At 42.8% G+C, this 15845-nt stretch overlaps 1 protein-coding gene across 4 annotated transcripts in view; it reads left to right on the top strand.

Annotated features, from left to right (window-relative positions):
• COL14A1 (collagen type XIV alpha 1 chain) overlaps positions 1–11449 on the top strand; it is a 173899-nt gene extending 162450 nt beyond the window's left edge. For 3 of the 4 annotated variants that reach the window (XM_084621152.1, XM_084621150.1, XM_084621149.1), the window contains 3 exons: positions 7797–7874; positions 9003–9158; positions 10507–11449. In XM_084621152.1, coding sequence (XP_084477278.1) covers positions 7797–7874; positions 9003–9158; positions 10507–10826 — 554 coding nt within the window. In that variant the 3' untranslated portion in view covers positions 10827–11449. Of the gene's footprint in view, positions 1–7796; positions 7875–9002; positions 9159–9989; positions 10475–10506 lie in introns of those variants that run through there. The other variant, XM_084621151.1, reaches the window with a different exon arrangement.
• The last annotated feature ends 4396 nt before the right edge of the window (positions 11450–15845 follow it).

The following is a 15845-nucleotide window of genomic DNA, read 5'->3' as shown; positions in this document are numbered from 1 at the left end:
TGGCAGTTGCTTTCTGAAGCACCATATTATTGCTGGCTTAGTGTAAGCTTAAAATGGGGCTTATACTAAATAACCACATAGATTCCAGATGTTTACTGCAGGCAAGTCTTTTACAGTTTTCATGAACAAAGCAATGCACTCGTGCAGACTTTGCCTGCTGCATGTGCCAGCATTTGCTTCCAGAACAAACACGTACTACTATTGTTTGCAGTGAGGCAAGGTGGGTGAAGTAATATCTTTCATTGCCCCGGCTTCTGTTGGTGAAAGAGACAAGCTTTTGAGCTACACAGAGCTCTTCTTCAGATCCAGGAAAGGTACTCAGAGTGTCACGCTAAATACAAGGTGGAACAGATTGTTTAGGCTCTGTCTCCACTTGCAGAGTTTTTGCGCTGTCAGTTTCACCAGTGATAGGGAACTGGTAAAAGAAAAGTGCTGGTTTGTGTTCTCACTTACTTCCACAGGCGTCAGATCGTGTTCACATTTGCAGGACTTCCATCGCCGATGAGAGCAGGGCACTGAGGGCAGCTATCCCACAGTGCAGCTCTCTCCATTTTGAGGATAGGTCTTGTGGGGGGGAGGGTGATCGTGGGGCATCCTGCGTCCCTGCACAGCTTCCTCTCCCCAAACACTGATCAGCTCCAGTAGCTCAGCATTGCCTCAAGCAGGGGATCCTTTGCTCCATGGAGCAGCCATTGTCACCTGGCCAGATGATAAGTGAGCACTTGCCAAGAAAACAGGAAGGGGAGTTTCAGAGTTCCTGGGGCTTTACAGGGAGAGGGGCAGACTCTGTTTACCTGGTGTCAGAGCAGCAGAGTTGCTAAAAGCTGTGTAAACAGGAAGAACATGTCTTCACTTGCACATCACCGCAGAAGTATCACTGGTAAGAACTGAATGCATCTCGTGGAGGTGGTGTTCTTTTTGTGGTGAAATTCTGAGTTTCACCCCAAAAAGTCATTGGCAAGTGTAGACACTTCCACAGGTTTTGCACAGAAAAGGACTTTTTGCGCTTTACATGGCAAGTGTAGACATGACCTTAGCATAAGTGATTAACATGTTTTCTAATAGACCATCCAAGCTGAAGTGGCCCGTTAACACCTCTGCAATCATAGGACAAAAAAAGGGGAGTTAGTGGGTTACAGACTGTTATAATAAGCCATAAATCCAGTGTCTTTTATTGAGATATAGTGTTATAATGTCTAGCAAAGTTATGAATTTAATCTTCCATGCTTGTCTTTTGAAAGTGTTGTACAGGTTTCCTTTGAGGATGAGGATTGAAAGGTCAGATATGGTGATCCACAGGAGATAGGGTGTTTTTGTCTTTTATCATTTTTCTGTTTGTTCACTTGGGACTGTAGTGATTGTCTGGTTTCACTCACATAATTGTTATTGGGGCATTTAATGCACTGGATGTGATACATCACATGTTGTGATAGGCATGTGTAGGGTTCATGGATCTTGAAAGGGCCCAGGGATCTTGGGGAGGGGGGGTATTGATCATCATAGCCGTGGAGGAATGTCTGTAGGTTTTGCATCTGTTATTATGGCAGGATCTGGCGAGACTTGGAGTTGGTGAGCCCAGGGAGGAGCTTGCTGTGGGGAGCTTGCTTCTAATGATGAGCTTTGAGAGGCTGGGAGGTTGTTTGAAGGCCAGAAGTGGGGGTTCAGGAAATATTTCTTTCAGGATGTGGTCCCCATCAAGTATGGGTTGTAATTGTTTGATGACACCCTGTATGGGTTCCAGTTTGGGGTGGTAGGTGATAACTAAGCCCTGGTCTACACTAGGTGGGGGTTTCAATCTAAGTTACGCAACTTCAGCTATGTGAATAACGTAGCTGAAGTCGAGTACTTAGACCTACTCACCGTAGTGTCTTCACTACAGTGCGTCGACTGCTGCTGCTCCCCCGTCGACTCTGCCTGCACCTCTCGCGGTGGTGGAGTACAGAAATCGACGGGAGAGCGCTCGGGGGTCGATTTATCCCATCTAGACTAGACGCAATAAATCGATCCCCGCTGGATCAATCGCTGCTCGCCGTTAGTGGGTGAGGTTGGAGCAGGGGTGGGCAAACTTTTTGGGCTGAGGGCTGCATCTGGGTGGGGAAATTGTATGCAGGGCTGGGGCAGGGGGTTGGGGTGTGGAAGGGAATGTGAGGTGTGGGGGGGGTGTGGTGTGCAGGAATGGGCTCAGGGCAAGGGATTGGGGCAGAGGAGGTGTGCGGGGTGTATGAGGGGGCTCAGGGAAGGGGGTTGGGGTGCAGGAGGGGTGCAGCATGCAGGAGGGGGCTCATGGCAGGGGTGCAGGAGGGGTGCAGGGTGCGGCAGGGGTTGGGGTGCAGGAGGGGTGCAAGGTGCAGCAGGGGGCTTAGGGCAGGGAGTTGGGGGGCGGGGTCCAGGAGGGGTTCGGGCTCTGGCCTGGCGCCGCTTACCTAAAGCGGCTCTGGGGTGGCAGTGGCATGCACTGGGGCCAGGGCAGGCTCCTTGCCTGCCTGCCTGCCTGCCCTGGCACCATGCCGCGCCACTCCGGGAAGCAGCTGAAACCACGTCCCTGGGAGCTGCAAGGTGCGGTGCCTGGAGGCAAGGGCAACGCACGGAGCCCTCTGCCTGCCCCCACGCCCCGGGGCCTCAGGGACTTGGTGCCGGCTGCTTCTGAGAGCAGCACGGGACCTGTGGCTCCACAGGGGGCAATCCCACTGGCCGGATCCAAAGCCCTGAGGGGCCGGATCCAGCCCGCGGGCCATAGTTTGCCCACCCCTGGGTTGGAGGGTTGGTTTTTTTTTTCTGTATTGAAGCTGGTTTTCTTGAGGTATTTGTGTGGCCCATTCCATGATGCAATCTACTTCTCTAGTGGGGAGTCCTTGTTTGATAAAGGTACTTTTAAGTGTGTTAAGGCAGTGGTTCCCAACCAGGGGTCCGGAGCCCTATAGGGGACTGGGGGCAGGTTTCAGGGGATCTGCTAAGCAAGGCCAGCATTAGATTCGCTATGGCCCAGCACAGAAAGTCAATGTCCCGCTGTGCAGGCCTGCAGTCTGGGGCCCTAAGCCCCACCACCCAGGGCAAAAGCCGAAGCCTGAGCAACTTAGCTTTGCGGTGTCCACTGTGGGGAGGACCCCGGGTAATTGTCCTGCTTGCTACCTCTTAACATTGGCCCTGGCTTTTATATGCAGAAAAACAGGTGTTGTGGCACAAGTGGGCCATGGAGTTTTTATAGTAGTTAAGGTATGTATCCTGTATTTTTTCCTTGGAGCATATTCTGTGGTATCTGAGTGCCTGGCTGTAGATAACAGATTTCTTGGTGTGTTTGGGGTTGTTACTGGATCTGTAAAGGTAAACGTGGTGATCTGTGGGTTTCTTGTGCATAGTTGTCTGGAGGGTTCTATTGTTGAAGTCAATTGTGGTGTCCAGGAAGTTGATGCTGGTGCAGGAGCGTTCTAGACAGAGTTTGATAGCTGGGTGGTGGTTCTTGAAGTTGAGATGGAAATCTGAGGGATTTTAGGTCATCAGTCCAGAGAATAAAAATATCATTGATATATCATTGGTTTCATGGTGTGTTCGTCCAGAAATTCTTCCTCAGTGTGGCCCATGATGAGGTTGGCATACTAGGGAAGCATCCAAGTACCTATGGCTGTTCTCATGTTTGGACAAAGTGTTTGTTGTTGAATGTGAAAATTATGACTGCAGAGTTAATGAGCCACTTCACCGTGAATGATCTCTGAGAAAGTATGTTAACTACCTCTGCTAAACAGTCTGTTCCACCTTGTATTTAGCTGTGACACTTTCCCGGACCTGAAGAAGAGCTCTGTGTAATCTTGAAAGCTTGTCTCTCTTACCAATGGAAGTTGGTCCAATAAAAGATATTGACTCACTCACCTTGTCTCTCTCATGTACTACTGTGGCACTTTCAATGCATTTGCCTTGCTGTAGTACCCACAACAAAGCTAACAGAGTGCAATGGAGGGTTTAGTCCCCTTTTTTTGCAGCTACCATGGCACATCAACTGTCTCAGTAATACCTAGAAAATATTTTGCATTTGGAATCCAGAGCTAAAATTTGGCACAAGGAATTCATTTTTAAAAGCAGGAGGAATTCATCCCCTGATCACGTAAGTATTGTTTAGCATGCTTCTGAGGCAGGCTCCCACAGGAATTAACATGTGGGTTGTATCAATCTGGGACTACTTCCCACATATACCATACAATAAAACCATTCACACAAGGTGTCTCATAGCATTTCACAAAGAAATTGAAGGTTACATAGTAAGCAAATGCTAGATTTCAAAGAGAAGTCTTCAGCTCAGATGTATGAAAGGGATAGAACTTCAGGAGCCCTGAGACCAGCAGGCAAAATATTGCTTTGCAAAGAAGTGCAGAAGAAAGAACACTGGGGTAAAATTTTCAAAAGTGCCTGAGTGACTTAGGAGCTTAAGTCCCATTGCCTTGCAGTAGGATTGGGGATTCTAGGACCTAAGTTACTCTAAGAATGGGACTTAGGCACTTTTGAAAATTTTACCCTGGCCATTTGTGACTTTAAACAATGGGATAAATGCTAACGCCTGTTCTAAGGAGCTTAGTAAGCTGAGGGAAAAATATCAAATAAGCAAAACAGAACCCAGCTGTTGGTCATGATAAGAGCAAGACTTCAAAGATGAACATGACATCATCCTGGAAGCCAGTGTGAGGACTCTGGAGTAGGAGTTGCATGCTAAGTGGTCAGAATCCTGGCTGTTGAGTTGCTATGATAGTTTGCAGATACATTTTGGCAGGCAATTCAGGAAATGAAGAATTACAGTAATCAAGTCTAGCTGTTATAGAGGCGTGAATTCCAATCTCCAGGTCAGGGCTGCAGGGATTGGGGTGTACTCTGGTAGTATTTCTCAAATGATAAAAGGAACATTTGGTAACACGTTTAACACGTTCTGACACAGGCCTTAGTCTAATGTTACCCCCAGATGTAGAAGAAACGGCACTGCATTACAGCCATCAAGTGGCGAGGCGGCCACAGGCACTGAATTTAATTGCTGCGCACAGCTAAAAAGAAGCATTTCATTTTTAATGGTAGTGAGTTTTTAAAAGATTTTGACTTCCATAAATTCATGGGTGAGACATAAAGACTTAAATCTGCAAAGGGATTTAGGCACATAATCCAAAATTTCAAACTAATCCCTGCTCAGCTGGTGCCTTACATTCCCTAGGTGTGTATATTTCTGCTGGTAAAATCCCTAAGGTGCCCAAATTTCTACTGCTGGGCACATGCACAGCTACCTTGGTCCTGATGCCCGAGTGCCTAAGCCCCAGGGGGATCCTCAAACTAGGCAGTGTCCCACCTATCAAGCATAAGGCCTTGCACAAAATGATGGTATGGGTAGTGGAAAGTTTCAACAGGAGAGATTGAGAGAGACCTTTCCCAGGGTACTCCTATAGCCCAGTGTCTTGGGTTCCAATCTCTGAGATGAGACTTGGGTTCAAATCTCTGCCCCACATCTGGTAGAGGGGGGATTTGAACTTGTGTGTGAGTGCTCCAACCACTGGGCTAACAGTTGTAAGGGGGGGGCTGCTGGATCCTCATTTATTATTTATTTTATAGAAAGGATTTTGGTGCCTAACTCCATGAGAAGCGTGTGACACTATCTAGGGGTGCTCAGGACTGAAAGACACCCTGTTACTAACCTGCCTGAGAGAGAGACTCGTTTGTGAATAACTAGTTGTGAGGTCCCTGACACCACCAGTCTGTTAGCCACCAAAACAACATCCTCAGATCTCTGCCAGCCCCTCCTTTGCCTTGCAGATAAATAAGAGGTGCGCCCCAAACCCTGACCCCCTCTGAAAGCATCCCCCTGTAGTATCCAGCCCCTGTCACTGGACACACTAATTTACCAGATTCCCTGTTCCCAAGGGAATAACCATAGCTTAATTGGTACAACTCAGGATTAGCTCTTTTAAAACACAACACGACAAAGATATATTTATAGTGAAACAACCATATGTTGTCAAAGATTAAGATTTAAGAGCTACCGAGTAAGGTTAGGTTTCAGAGTAGCAGCCGTGTTAGTCTGTATCTGCAAAAAGAAAAGGAGGACTTGTGGCACCTTAGAGACTAACAAATTTATTTGAGCATAAGCTCACGAAAGCTTATGCTCAAATAAATTTGTTAGTCTCTAAGGTGCCACAAGTCCTCCCTTTCTTTTTGCAAGTAAGGATAATAGAAACAAAAATAATGACATATAAAACAAGAAGTATAACATGCTTCTTAGAGTCTACAATTCATTTTCTTTAAACAGTCTAAAATTCTTGTCTGACATAGTTTCTCAGTAGGGTGACCACCCAAGCTAATTTTAAGGGATGCTCCTTGACCATTTTAAACATTAAATGGCAGTTTATGGTAATTGCATTGTATACTCGAGGGGAGTAAAAACATACACTTGAGAGCAAAATACATGATATGTGAAGGGAAATGGTGTTTCCTTAAAATGTCCCTTAAAGTAAAGCACTGTCCCTTATTTTTCATGTGCTTTCCCCTATTTCCTTCCAGTAAAGGTGGTCACCCTATCTCTCCCCTAAAGCTTTCTTGCTGTGTTTCCAACCAGGACAGGTTGGGAATCCCATTTTCATTAATGTAATCACACTGCCCAATTACATCCTCAAGTGCAGGATAACAGGGTGCTGTCCCTGTCCCCCAGGTATAGCCCAATATATCTTTGAAGGCAGCACACCCCCGAGCCCAGAGAAAGCTCTTTTCCCCCTGCTAGTCTCCTCCTGTTACATCTCACCACCTTCCATCTGCCTTCAGCTCAGAAGGGTGATTGTGAATGAGCCAATACTCAATTTATATTTCAACAGACAGACCATTTCAGCTGGTCTGGCAGGAAACCAGTTTTTCATTAGGAATAATACCTTGATACAAACAGTCAGGGCATTCTGTCAGTGCATAGCTATAACTTTTTTAAACCGCAGGATACTGAGCTAGTTGGACCATTATTTGGACCTAGTATGGCGGTTCTTAGGGTATTTTCTTATGTTGGGATAGCTACTTTATAGCAAGTGTATGAAAGGATGCTCTAGGTGTAGTTCAGGAGATATTAATGTAGGGCTTTTTCTAGCCTACTTGCTATGTGGTCTCCTGTGACATAGATCAGATACTGAGTTGATGTTTTCAGGGCAGTTCAGCCATGTTGGAAAGGGTGGGCGTGGAGGTACCTAACTCACCTGCTGTGGCAGGAGGGACATCAGAGCTGCATGGAACTGGCGACCTCAGACTGGGCCTTATTACCTGTTCTTGGGACCAGATTCTGTGCCTTCTTTCCATTGCTCTTAAAGGGGCTGCAGTGGCCCTCTGAGGATTCCTGCCAGTGCAAGGGTGGTATAGGACCAGCACAGGCCCTGCTTTAGGGGCAGGGAGTTGGTGAAGCACAAAATGGCCTGGCTGTTCTGGGCTGCAGCGCACTACAGAGACAGCTGTGGCTAGCTGGGGCTTGCTCTTAATTTATTCCAGAGGCTGCATTGGAGCAGACTGGAAGTAGCGAGGCGCAAAGCCACCTTTGCTGGCCCCCTGCTGCACCTTCTCTGCTGATCCTCCGGGGCAGTGTGGCCTATGCTTCCTCTCTTTCTACCCTGCTGGTGCCATACTGGCAGCAGGCCTAGGAAAGTTGTGACCCCCCTTTGGTAGACTGTCTGTAGCAGGAAGGAGAGCTAGGATCCCCCACTTTCAATACCAAACACCAGTCTGTGGAAAGATGACTGAGGCAAGCAGCCAGTTTATAAAGACCCATGTTAAAGCTGTTGTTCTGATTCTTAATATTTCAATAGGTTTACCAGGCGAGAAAGGAGAAAGAGGCAACCCAGGTGTTGGAACACAAGGGCCCAGAGGCCCACCAGGGCCTGCAGGTAAAGTTATCGTTCTCCAGAGCTCTTAGGGTTAACACACAGCTGTAACCCATCCTAGTATTTGCAGGCCAGTTGAGATTCTCAGGGGTCTGTCTAGCACCTTGCAGGCTTAGGCAGCAGGACCCTTAGTGTCCCAAATCTACGTTGGGCACCTCAGTGTCACAATGCTTGTGTCATGACATCACAACCCAGCATAACATGATGACACTGTGTCAGTCACACACATATTCTCCCTTTGCCTACAATAAACCACTTGTCCAAAGGACATGTGCTTTTGTGGAATAAGGGATTGATGACCAGGAGTGGCTATATTTGGTTTCTTATTGAAACATTTATGACTGCTGGAAAGGTTTATACTTAGTTCACGATAAAATATACAGGGTGAAATAGACATCAATGGCCCAATAGACATCAATGGAAAAAACAGATTTGACTTCAGTAGAGCCAGGATGACACTGTGTCAGTCACACACATATTCTCCCTTTGCCTACAATAAACCACTTGTCCAAAGGACATGTGCTTTTGTGGAATAAGGGATTGATGACCAGGAGTGGCTATATTTGGTTTCTTATTGAAACATTTATGACTGCTGGAAAGGTTTATACTTAGTTCACGATAAAATATACAGGGTGAAATAGACATCAATGGCCCAATAGACATCAATGGAAAAAACAGATTTGACTTCAGTAGAGCCAGGATTTCCCCCACTGAATATATTGCTAGAAAGGCAGAGTATTCCAGGTGTGACTAACCTCCCCGAATAGTTACCTGACACTTGGTGCAATCTGCTGAGCCTTGACTGCAAAAGATTTGCTTATCAGAAGTATTATAATAAACTTTCAGGATAAAAAAACTCTCTGTGGTAGGGATGACTTAGCAGTATCCAGAGAGGATGTGAGGCTTAGCAGCAGTAGGGTAATCACCCAAAACTCTTCCCAGTTTGCTGGGGGAGTTTTAAGGAGTTCCCAGGAATCCCTTCCTCTTTAGTTAAGCTGTCTTCCTGGGTATTTACAGCACTCTCGGAGCCATGGTATCCTAGCAGGTGCTTCCAGTGCTGCCAGGATGTTCTAAAGGCAGTGCTTTTACTGAGGATGATAGTTATTTGTTTCATGCATGTACTTTATGCAGGACCTTCTGGTGAAAGTCGAACTGGCAGCCCAGGGCCACCAGGATCTCCAGGCCAACGAGGCCCAGCTGGTCATACAGGTGTTCCTGGTCCACAGGGTCCTTCTGGCCCACCTGGTTACTGTGATCCTTCTTCTTGTGCTGGGTATGATGTGGGAGGTGAGTACATTTCTTCAGTGTAAATAGTCTTTATCCAGCCTTTAGGAGTCAGCTTTGTAGAAGGGGTGGGATGAGAAGGAAGTGTAGTGCCTTTACCAACAGCCAAAGTAAGATGGAGGCCTTTGATAAAACCTTGCATTAAAATGTGATACCCCTTGAAAAGCTATGGGTCTATTTCTGTTCTAATTTATGGATTTACACTAAGAGAAGAGTGTAACAGAGTAAGAAACAAGAAAATTCACATCAAATCAAGAAGGCCTATACCATGAATGAAGCGTATCAGTATTGTCATGTGTGTGTTTGTGGCACTGTCCGATTGTATGCGTCCACTACCTGTCAACTGAATGTTTTATTTGTTGAGTCTCCATTTTCTAATGTTTGTGACAGTGGAGTCTTGTAGTCTTTGAAACATATTACCCAATTTCCTCATTCATGTGCTTCTATATAGCATGAAAGCATGAACTCTACTAAACAAAAACTATTGTAACCTGAAAGAAGGACGCACGTGCTCATCAATAACCAATGAAACAATCCAGAAAACAGGATCTTTTCTAAAATCCCTTCTGTAAAATTTAGGGATCCTGTATTGTAATATTTTCCATTATAATATATAGAGGCAATGGAAGGAAATTAACAGGAATTATGACACAGTCATGATACTGGACTTTAATTTTAATTTTCTGTTTTAGTAAGCTATTAGTCACTACAAATGTAATACATGAGACAGCTTAGTTTGTATGTTTTACTAATCTGTATGTTTTTGTTGTTCGTCTCTTCCCATCCTTTTCTCCTCTCTACCCCCACCCTCTATTGTTCGTTTCCTATTTTAAGGCCCAATCCCTTACAATGGCTTCCACTCCAGAAGGTGAAAGGTTCATTCTGGTTGCATTTTTCCTTTCATTTGGCTGAAGGTCAGAAATGATACTGAGCTGCCCTATACTTTACATCAACAATATTGACCGCCACTAACAGACTTGGTGTTACTGCTGTATATGCACTTAGCTTCCTTGTCCTGTTAAAATTAAAATTTGCCTGACCTTTTCTGTCCATTAATGATAGATTCTAGGACATAATTGGAATCTGATAAAGCAGACAAATTGCTTTAATATATAATAAGCACAATGGTGTAATTTTTGGTGATGATTTCCAACTAACTTGGCTGTCGAGTGGTAGGTTTGTTTCCAATCTCTCCTGCTTATTGTGTTAAATGTTTTCAGTTTCTTTTTGTGAATTAAATGTATTGTATTTAAAGAGATGAAATATTCAAATTTCCTAATTATTACTTTAATTTTCTGCTCCCCTCCTTTTGTGCTAACCATATAAATACTCTCGCTGGTGGTGGGTCAAGGTGGATACGGTGATGCAACTGATCAAGACATCCCCGTAGTGCAATTGCCACATAACTCCTACCAAATCTATGACCCAGAGGAACTTTATGATGGTGAGCAACAGCAGTATATAGTTCCTGGGTCCTACCCCCAACCAGCCCAATATCCCCAGTCCTCCTATCCAGAACCTCATCTTGCTCAACCAGAGTTTACTCCTGTTCAGGAAGAGATGGAAGCCATTGAAGTGAGATCTCCTGGAATTAGTCGTTTCAGAAGGCAAATATCAAAAAGAAGTGTGAACACTCTAATACGTAAGAGGGCAATTAAAAAAAACACTTAAGGAACTGTTAAAAGGGAAAATTTATGTGCATATATATTTAGGCTTGTGTCCAGTTGCCTAAATTATCATCATGGAAAATGGTTACAGGCTCATATGTTAAAGGGAAAAAAATTGTACACAGCCACCTCAAAAGAACAAATAATGGTAATAATGTTGCATGCCAGAAACTATTAGTATTTTAGTGGGTTGGTGCTAGAAGATTAAAAGCTCATTTATAGACCTTTGAGACTCTTGTGTACTGTTTGACACATTATTCAAACTGTATCTAAAAAAAAAAAAGGCATCACAATAGCTGGTTTAATTAAGACAATTCAGAAAAGTTAATTCAGTAGTATTTTGCTGTCCATGTTTCTCCATATGATTTGTTCCATTAATATTTTGATAAATTGTTTTCTTAACAGAGTAACCTTACTTAATTCACCACTGAAGACACTGCATATTCACTAGGTTTCCTTATACCTGGCTGTTACATCCCTTCACAAAGAAGTCTTATGTTAATGGAATTTTTTTCACAGTATCTATTCAAAATACACAAAGTTATATGGGAACATGCTGATAATTTATTGTGAACCTATTTCAATTGTTTTGTATGCAAATAAAAGTTGCACACTTTTATAAGTAAACATTCCATTTTGTTGATTTTAGCTCCAAATATTTGGACTAAACTTCAGATGGCAGCGTGTAAAGGCAGAATATAGACACTTTCTCAATACAACACTTAAGGACCTATTATTTTTGCCTTCATTATAGTATCATAATGACAAAAGAAGTAGTATGGGACACTTGTTTGTTTTGCTCTACAAAATGCACACAGTTGAAATTAAATTTGTATTTATTACTTGAAAACTACTAGTGTAAGATGAAATATGAATAAGACAACAGAATGTGAAATATACAGCACGTGGACACTGGATATTGCATATGGGTACCAAACTAGTAGCAAAGGACTGGAATCTGTAACTGCAAAACAACTTGGTCAGCTAATCATGGCACAGTGCAACCACTCAAGACACAAATCAATTCACATACTACTATACTTTAATCTATAATAATGCACATAAATGTAAAAAAGGCAAATATAACTCAAATCAGAGTTCTGACCAGAGTAAGCAACAGTTATGTTAATCTTAATGATAAAACCTCTTGTAGGATTTAAAAAAGAGGAAGTTGCATACCTTATAGTAATTGGAGGTTCTTCAAGATGTGTGGTCCTTACCTGTGGGTAGTCATGTGCTCCATGTGCCCAGAGTCGGGAATTCTGAAAGCTGTGTCTGCTGGTGCCCTTTATCTCCTTGGTTGGGGGCACAAGGAGAGCAAGGGTGGGGAAGACTGACCACTCTCCACTCCTTTCTCTACCACGAAGCAGAAGATGAGCCAAAGCAGATAGGATGGAGAGCAGGGAGTGGAATGCAGAGAGGGACCACACATCTCAAAGAACCTCCAGTTAATCTTCTCCTCTTTGAGTGCTGGTCCCTATGTGTATTCCACTGTGGGTGACTGACAAGCAGTACTCAGGAGGTGAGGCAGTTGGTCCGTCCTGGCCTTTATCTACTTTTTTGAGGCATGAGGTTAGGAAGAACTCATTTGTGGACCAGTGGACACTGCTTTCAAAAATTCTCCAGCTCCGTGGGTACCCACAGTGGAATACACATAGGGACTAATGTCCAAGGCTACTTACAAACCTCTCAGAAACAAGATTTGTATTGCAGTAGTGCTTAATCATAGCCCCGGGCGCCATTGCGCTAGGCACTGTAAAAACATTCTAATTTAATAATTACTCCAATTTTTAATTCTTATCCACGACTGATCGCTTTGGAATATGTTTTGTCTGTGCTTATGCTGCTTAAATGCCTGTGTGTTGGGCTAAGAGATTGCATGGCAAAGATGAAGCAGCTGACACCATGGTTACTGTTCCCCTGAAAAAGGCCAGCGTGTGTTCATTCTCATCCAGCTAAGGACCATCAGTCTCTGCTTGTGCCCCATGGTGCGTCCTCTTTGCTCATCAATATAAAGGGAGGTGACTCATCGGCATTTAGTCCACAACAAAGTTGTATATTTTTTGCTGTACAGTCTCAAAAACCTCTGGCCCCAAATTAGTCCCCAATTTACCGGAGCATTTATGCACAGGAGTAAGGACATCCCTGTTCATCTCCCAGTGCTCTTTCCAGTAAGATAACCACGTATGTTTAAATTCTGAACTTTAATTTCTGCATTGTCATTTTTTTGCCCTCTAATTCTTACCATACTCCTGCAATTAGCTCCAGGTAAGCTATGAAGTGCGGGATTGAAGAGGGTGCACAGTAAATTTCTCACTGGAACTTCCTGCATTTTACGGAAGAATGGTGGAATACCATAGAATAATTGACTAACTGCATTTCATGGCAGGATGTATGCACATTCATACATAGTAATTCCTTGCCAGAAAACACTCAAGTCTGCCTCACACAGACTAGCCCAAATAATTTTTTTTTCTTCCAGACAAATTAACAGGAGAAGGTATTGAATACTAACTTTCCCAACTACGCAAATAGGTACAGCATAACATTAAGATGTCAAAGGACAGTTATACCAATTTTTTTAAATGCTGGGCAATAGTGATTCCAATTCTGCAGTCCTTAATCAGGCAAAATCCCTATAGGGATTAGGTCCTAACAAACAACTTTAGAATGGGAGTACTAGTGGCACCTTAGAGACTAACCAATTTAGAATGCATACTGACCCTGAGTGCTCTAAAAATGTGTCCGAAAATGTTTGTATGTAGTTGGTAGGCTACAAAAGTATTTTCACACATTAGTACTTGTTTTAACATTTTGAAGATGGCCAGCTGCATCTTTCATTGTAACAACATGGAAAATACAAACATTCTTAATGCTAACACTTGAACATTTTCTAAGTAGTACTTAAACATTTTTAACTTCATTATGAAATCCAGAGAATCTCATTAAGTGTACTGAACTGAAGTAAGTTTGCTAGTAGCATCACCAGAGGAAACAGCAGCAAAAATAAACTAATGAGAATTCTGTAGAAATATTTTGCAGGAGGATCTCTCTATTTGTATGAGATTTGGGCAGGATTTAGTGAATGCAAGAGATCTACTTAAAGCCACAGTCTCTAATATTTGAGTTAGAAAGAAATTAATGCTACTGTAACTGCAAGGGTAGGAAATTAATATACTGTTGTCTACACAAAGAGTAGTTGAGCAGTAAAATGTATAGTCAGTCAGATACAGGGCAGAGTGCTATCCATCAGCTTTAGACTTTGGATTCAATGCTGAATAAGCTCAAATCCACTCAACTGGTTTCCTTTCATGAAAGGGATTTTTTCTGGTCTGCACTGCCACTCATGTAACTAGCCAGCTCAAATGTACATGTCAGTACACAGTGTAAATCCCAGCCTACAAACTTGCCTTTCTAAAGAGCTTTCCCCACCTCTTCAAAGAACATACATTGAAAAATTCACAGGGAATTATTTACGTGTCATAGGTGCCTATCACGTTGGTATCTAAGCTCCAAAACCAGATATACAGAAACTATGACGTTGGTCTCTCTCTACCATTCACTAGAGTTCAATGATGTGTGTTGTATTTTGTTGTTGCTGAAAGGTTTATTACTTAGAAAAGTGGGTCTAAAGCCGCATACAGTATGATGTTACCGATGCTTTACAGCATATACTTTGCTTATAACAAGCCCACCATTTTTAGCTCTGCAGATGATGTAAATCAGCATAGCACCCTCGGAAGTTAAGGGAGCTACATCAGTTTGAGAATGGCCCATTAACTAAATGTACTCAAAATTACGTCCCACACTGAATCAGTAAGCTCTTTTGAGTGAGTGGCAGTAGATAATATTCTATCATTGGCTAAGGTCTACTTGGGATGATCCTAAAATAACATTGAAATGTTTTTCCTAACAGGTTAACTAGAGCGTTATGAATTAAAGATTCAGGATGTCAAAAATGCTTAGTTGTGTATATTATGTACAAGTATATTATGTACATAGACTGTGATTGTGACAGCAGTCTAGGGGTTTTAGACACATTGCCCATTAAAGTTAATAGATGTGTCTAAACCCCTTAAATCAGTTTGATAAACTCAACCATTACACACACATTATATAGAATGTATTTCAATTTCACTGCAAGGTAAACTAATCCTGTCTCCAGAGTGAAGCCCCCCTATTAATAACCCCACTATAACATTAATTCTCTTAGAATAGTAATATAGACTCAAGCCTCCCTCATAATGAGGAGACTCATCAGGACTCTTTGCTCCATGTATGGTATTAACAGCTGCAGTATATAATCACTGTGCTAGTTATATTCTTGCTCCATATTCTTCAAATACTGCCATCAGCCATCATGGAACAACTCTCCCTTCTGCCCCTCCCACACATAAATCCTTCTAATACACAAGTTAGAGGATAACTTTGAGGCAATACAATGAGAGTATTGGTAATGTTTCATATTATGAGTTAATTTACGTATTGTAGTTCACAACTTGAGCGTATATTTACAGTTTAGTCAAGCAAATATTAAAATTATGGCTTACCATAATCAAAGTACTCCATGCACACAAGTTAATATATGTGAACCTAGTGTGTCCATAGAGTGTCCTCTGATGATAAGTACATGGGAGTGCCCATCTAACAAGTCATAAAAACTATTTTATTTTGAATTTGTGCACTTGCCAAAAAAAGTAAAAGACAGATGCTCAGGCTCAACATTTCCTCCAAAATCCAGTCACTTTTATCCTGAGAGTTCCAGACTTTGCCAGATGGTCTAATAAATTAAAGTTGCTGATTGTGAAGTATTTAACACAGGATGAATGGCTGAAACCATCCAGTGCCTACCTATAAAATATATACTGTATCCTCACACACAAAAAAGAGGGCTTATTTCAAGAAGTCGGATTTTTTTTTTTGTTTTAAAAAAAAAATACTCCTACGTTAATGACTGAAATTAGGTTGTGAGATCACTGGCTAAGAATGTTTCCTAAAATAAGTCCATTTGAATGCCAAAGAA

Source organism: Lepidochelys olivacea (assembly GCF_965140295.1).
Source record: "Lepidochelys olivacea isolate rLepOli2 genome assembly, chromosome: 2".
In the NCBI taxonomy this organism is placed as follows: Eukaryota; Metazoa; Chordata; order Testudines; family Cheloniidae; genus Lepidochelys; species Lepidochelys olivacea.
This window is presented reverse-complemented; position numbering and strand designations above follow the sequence as displayed.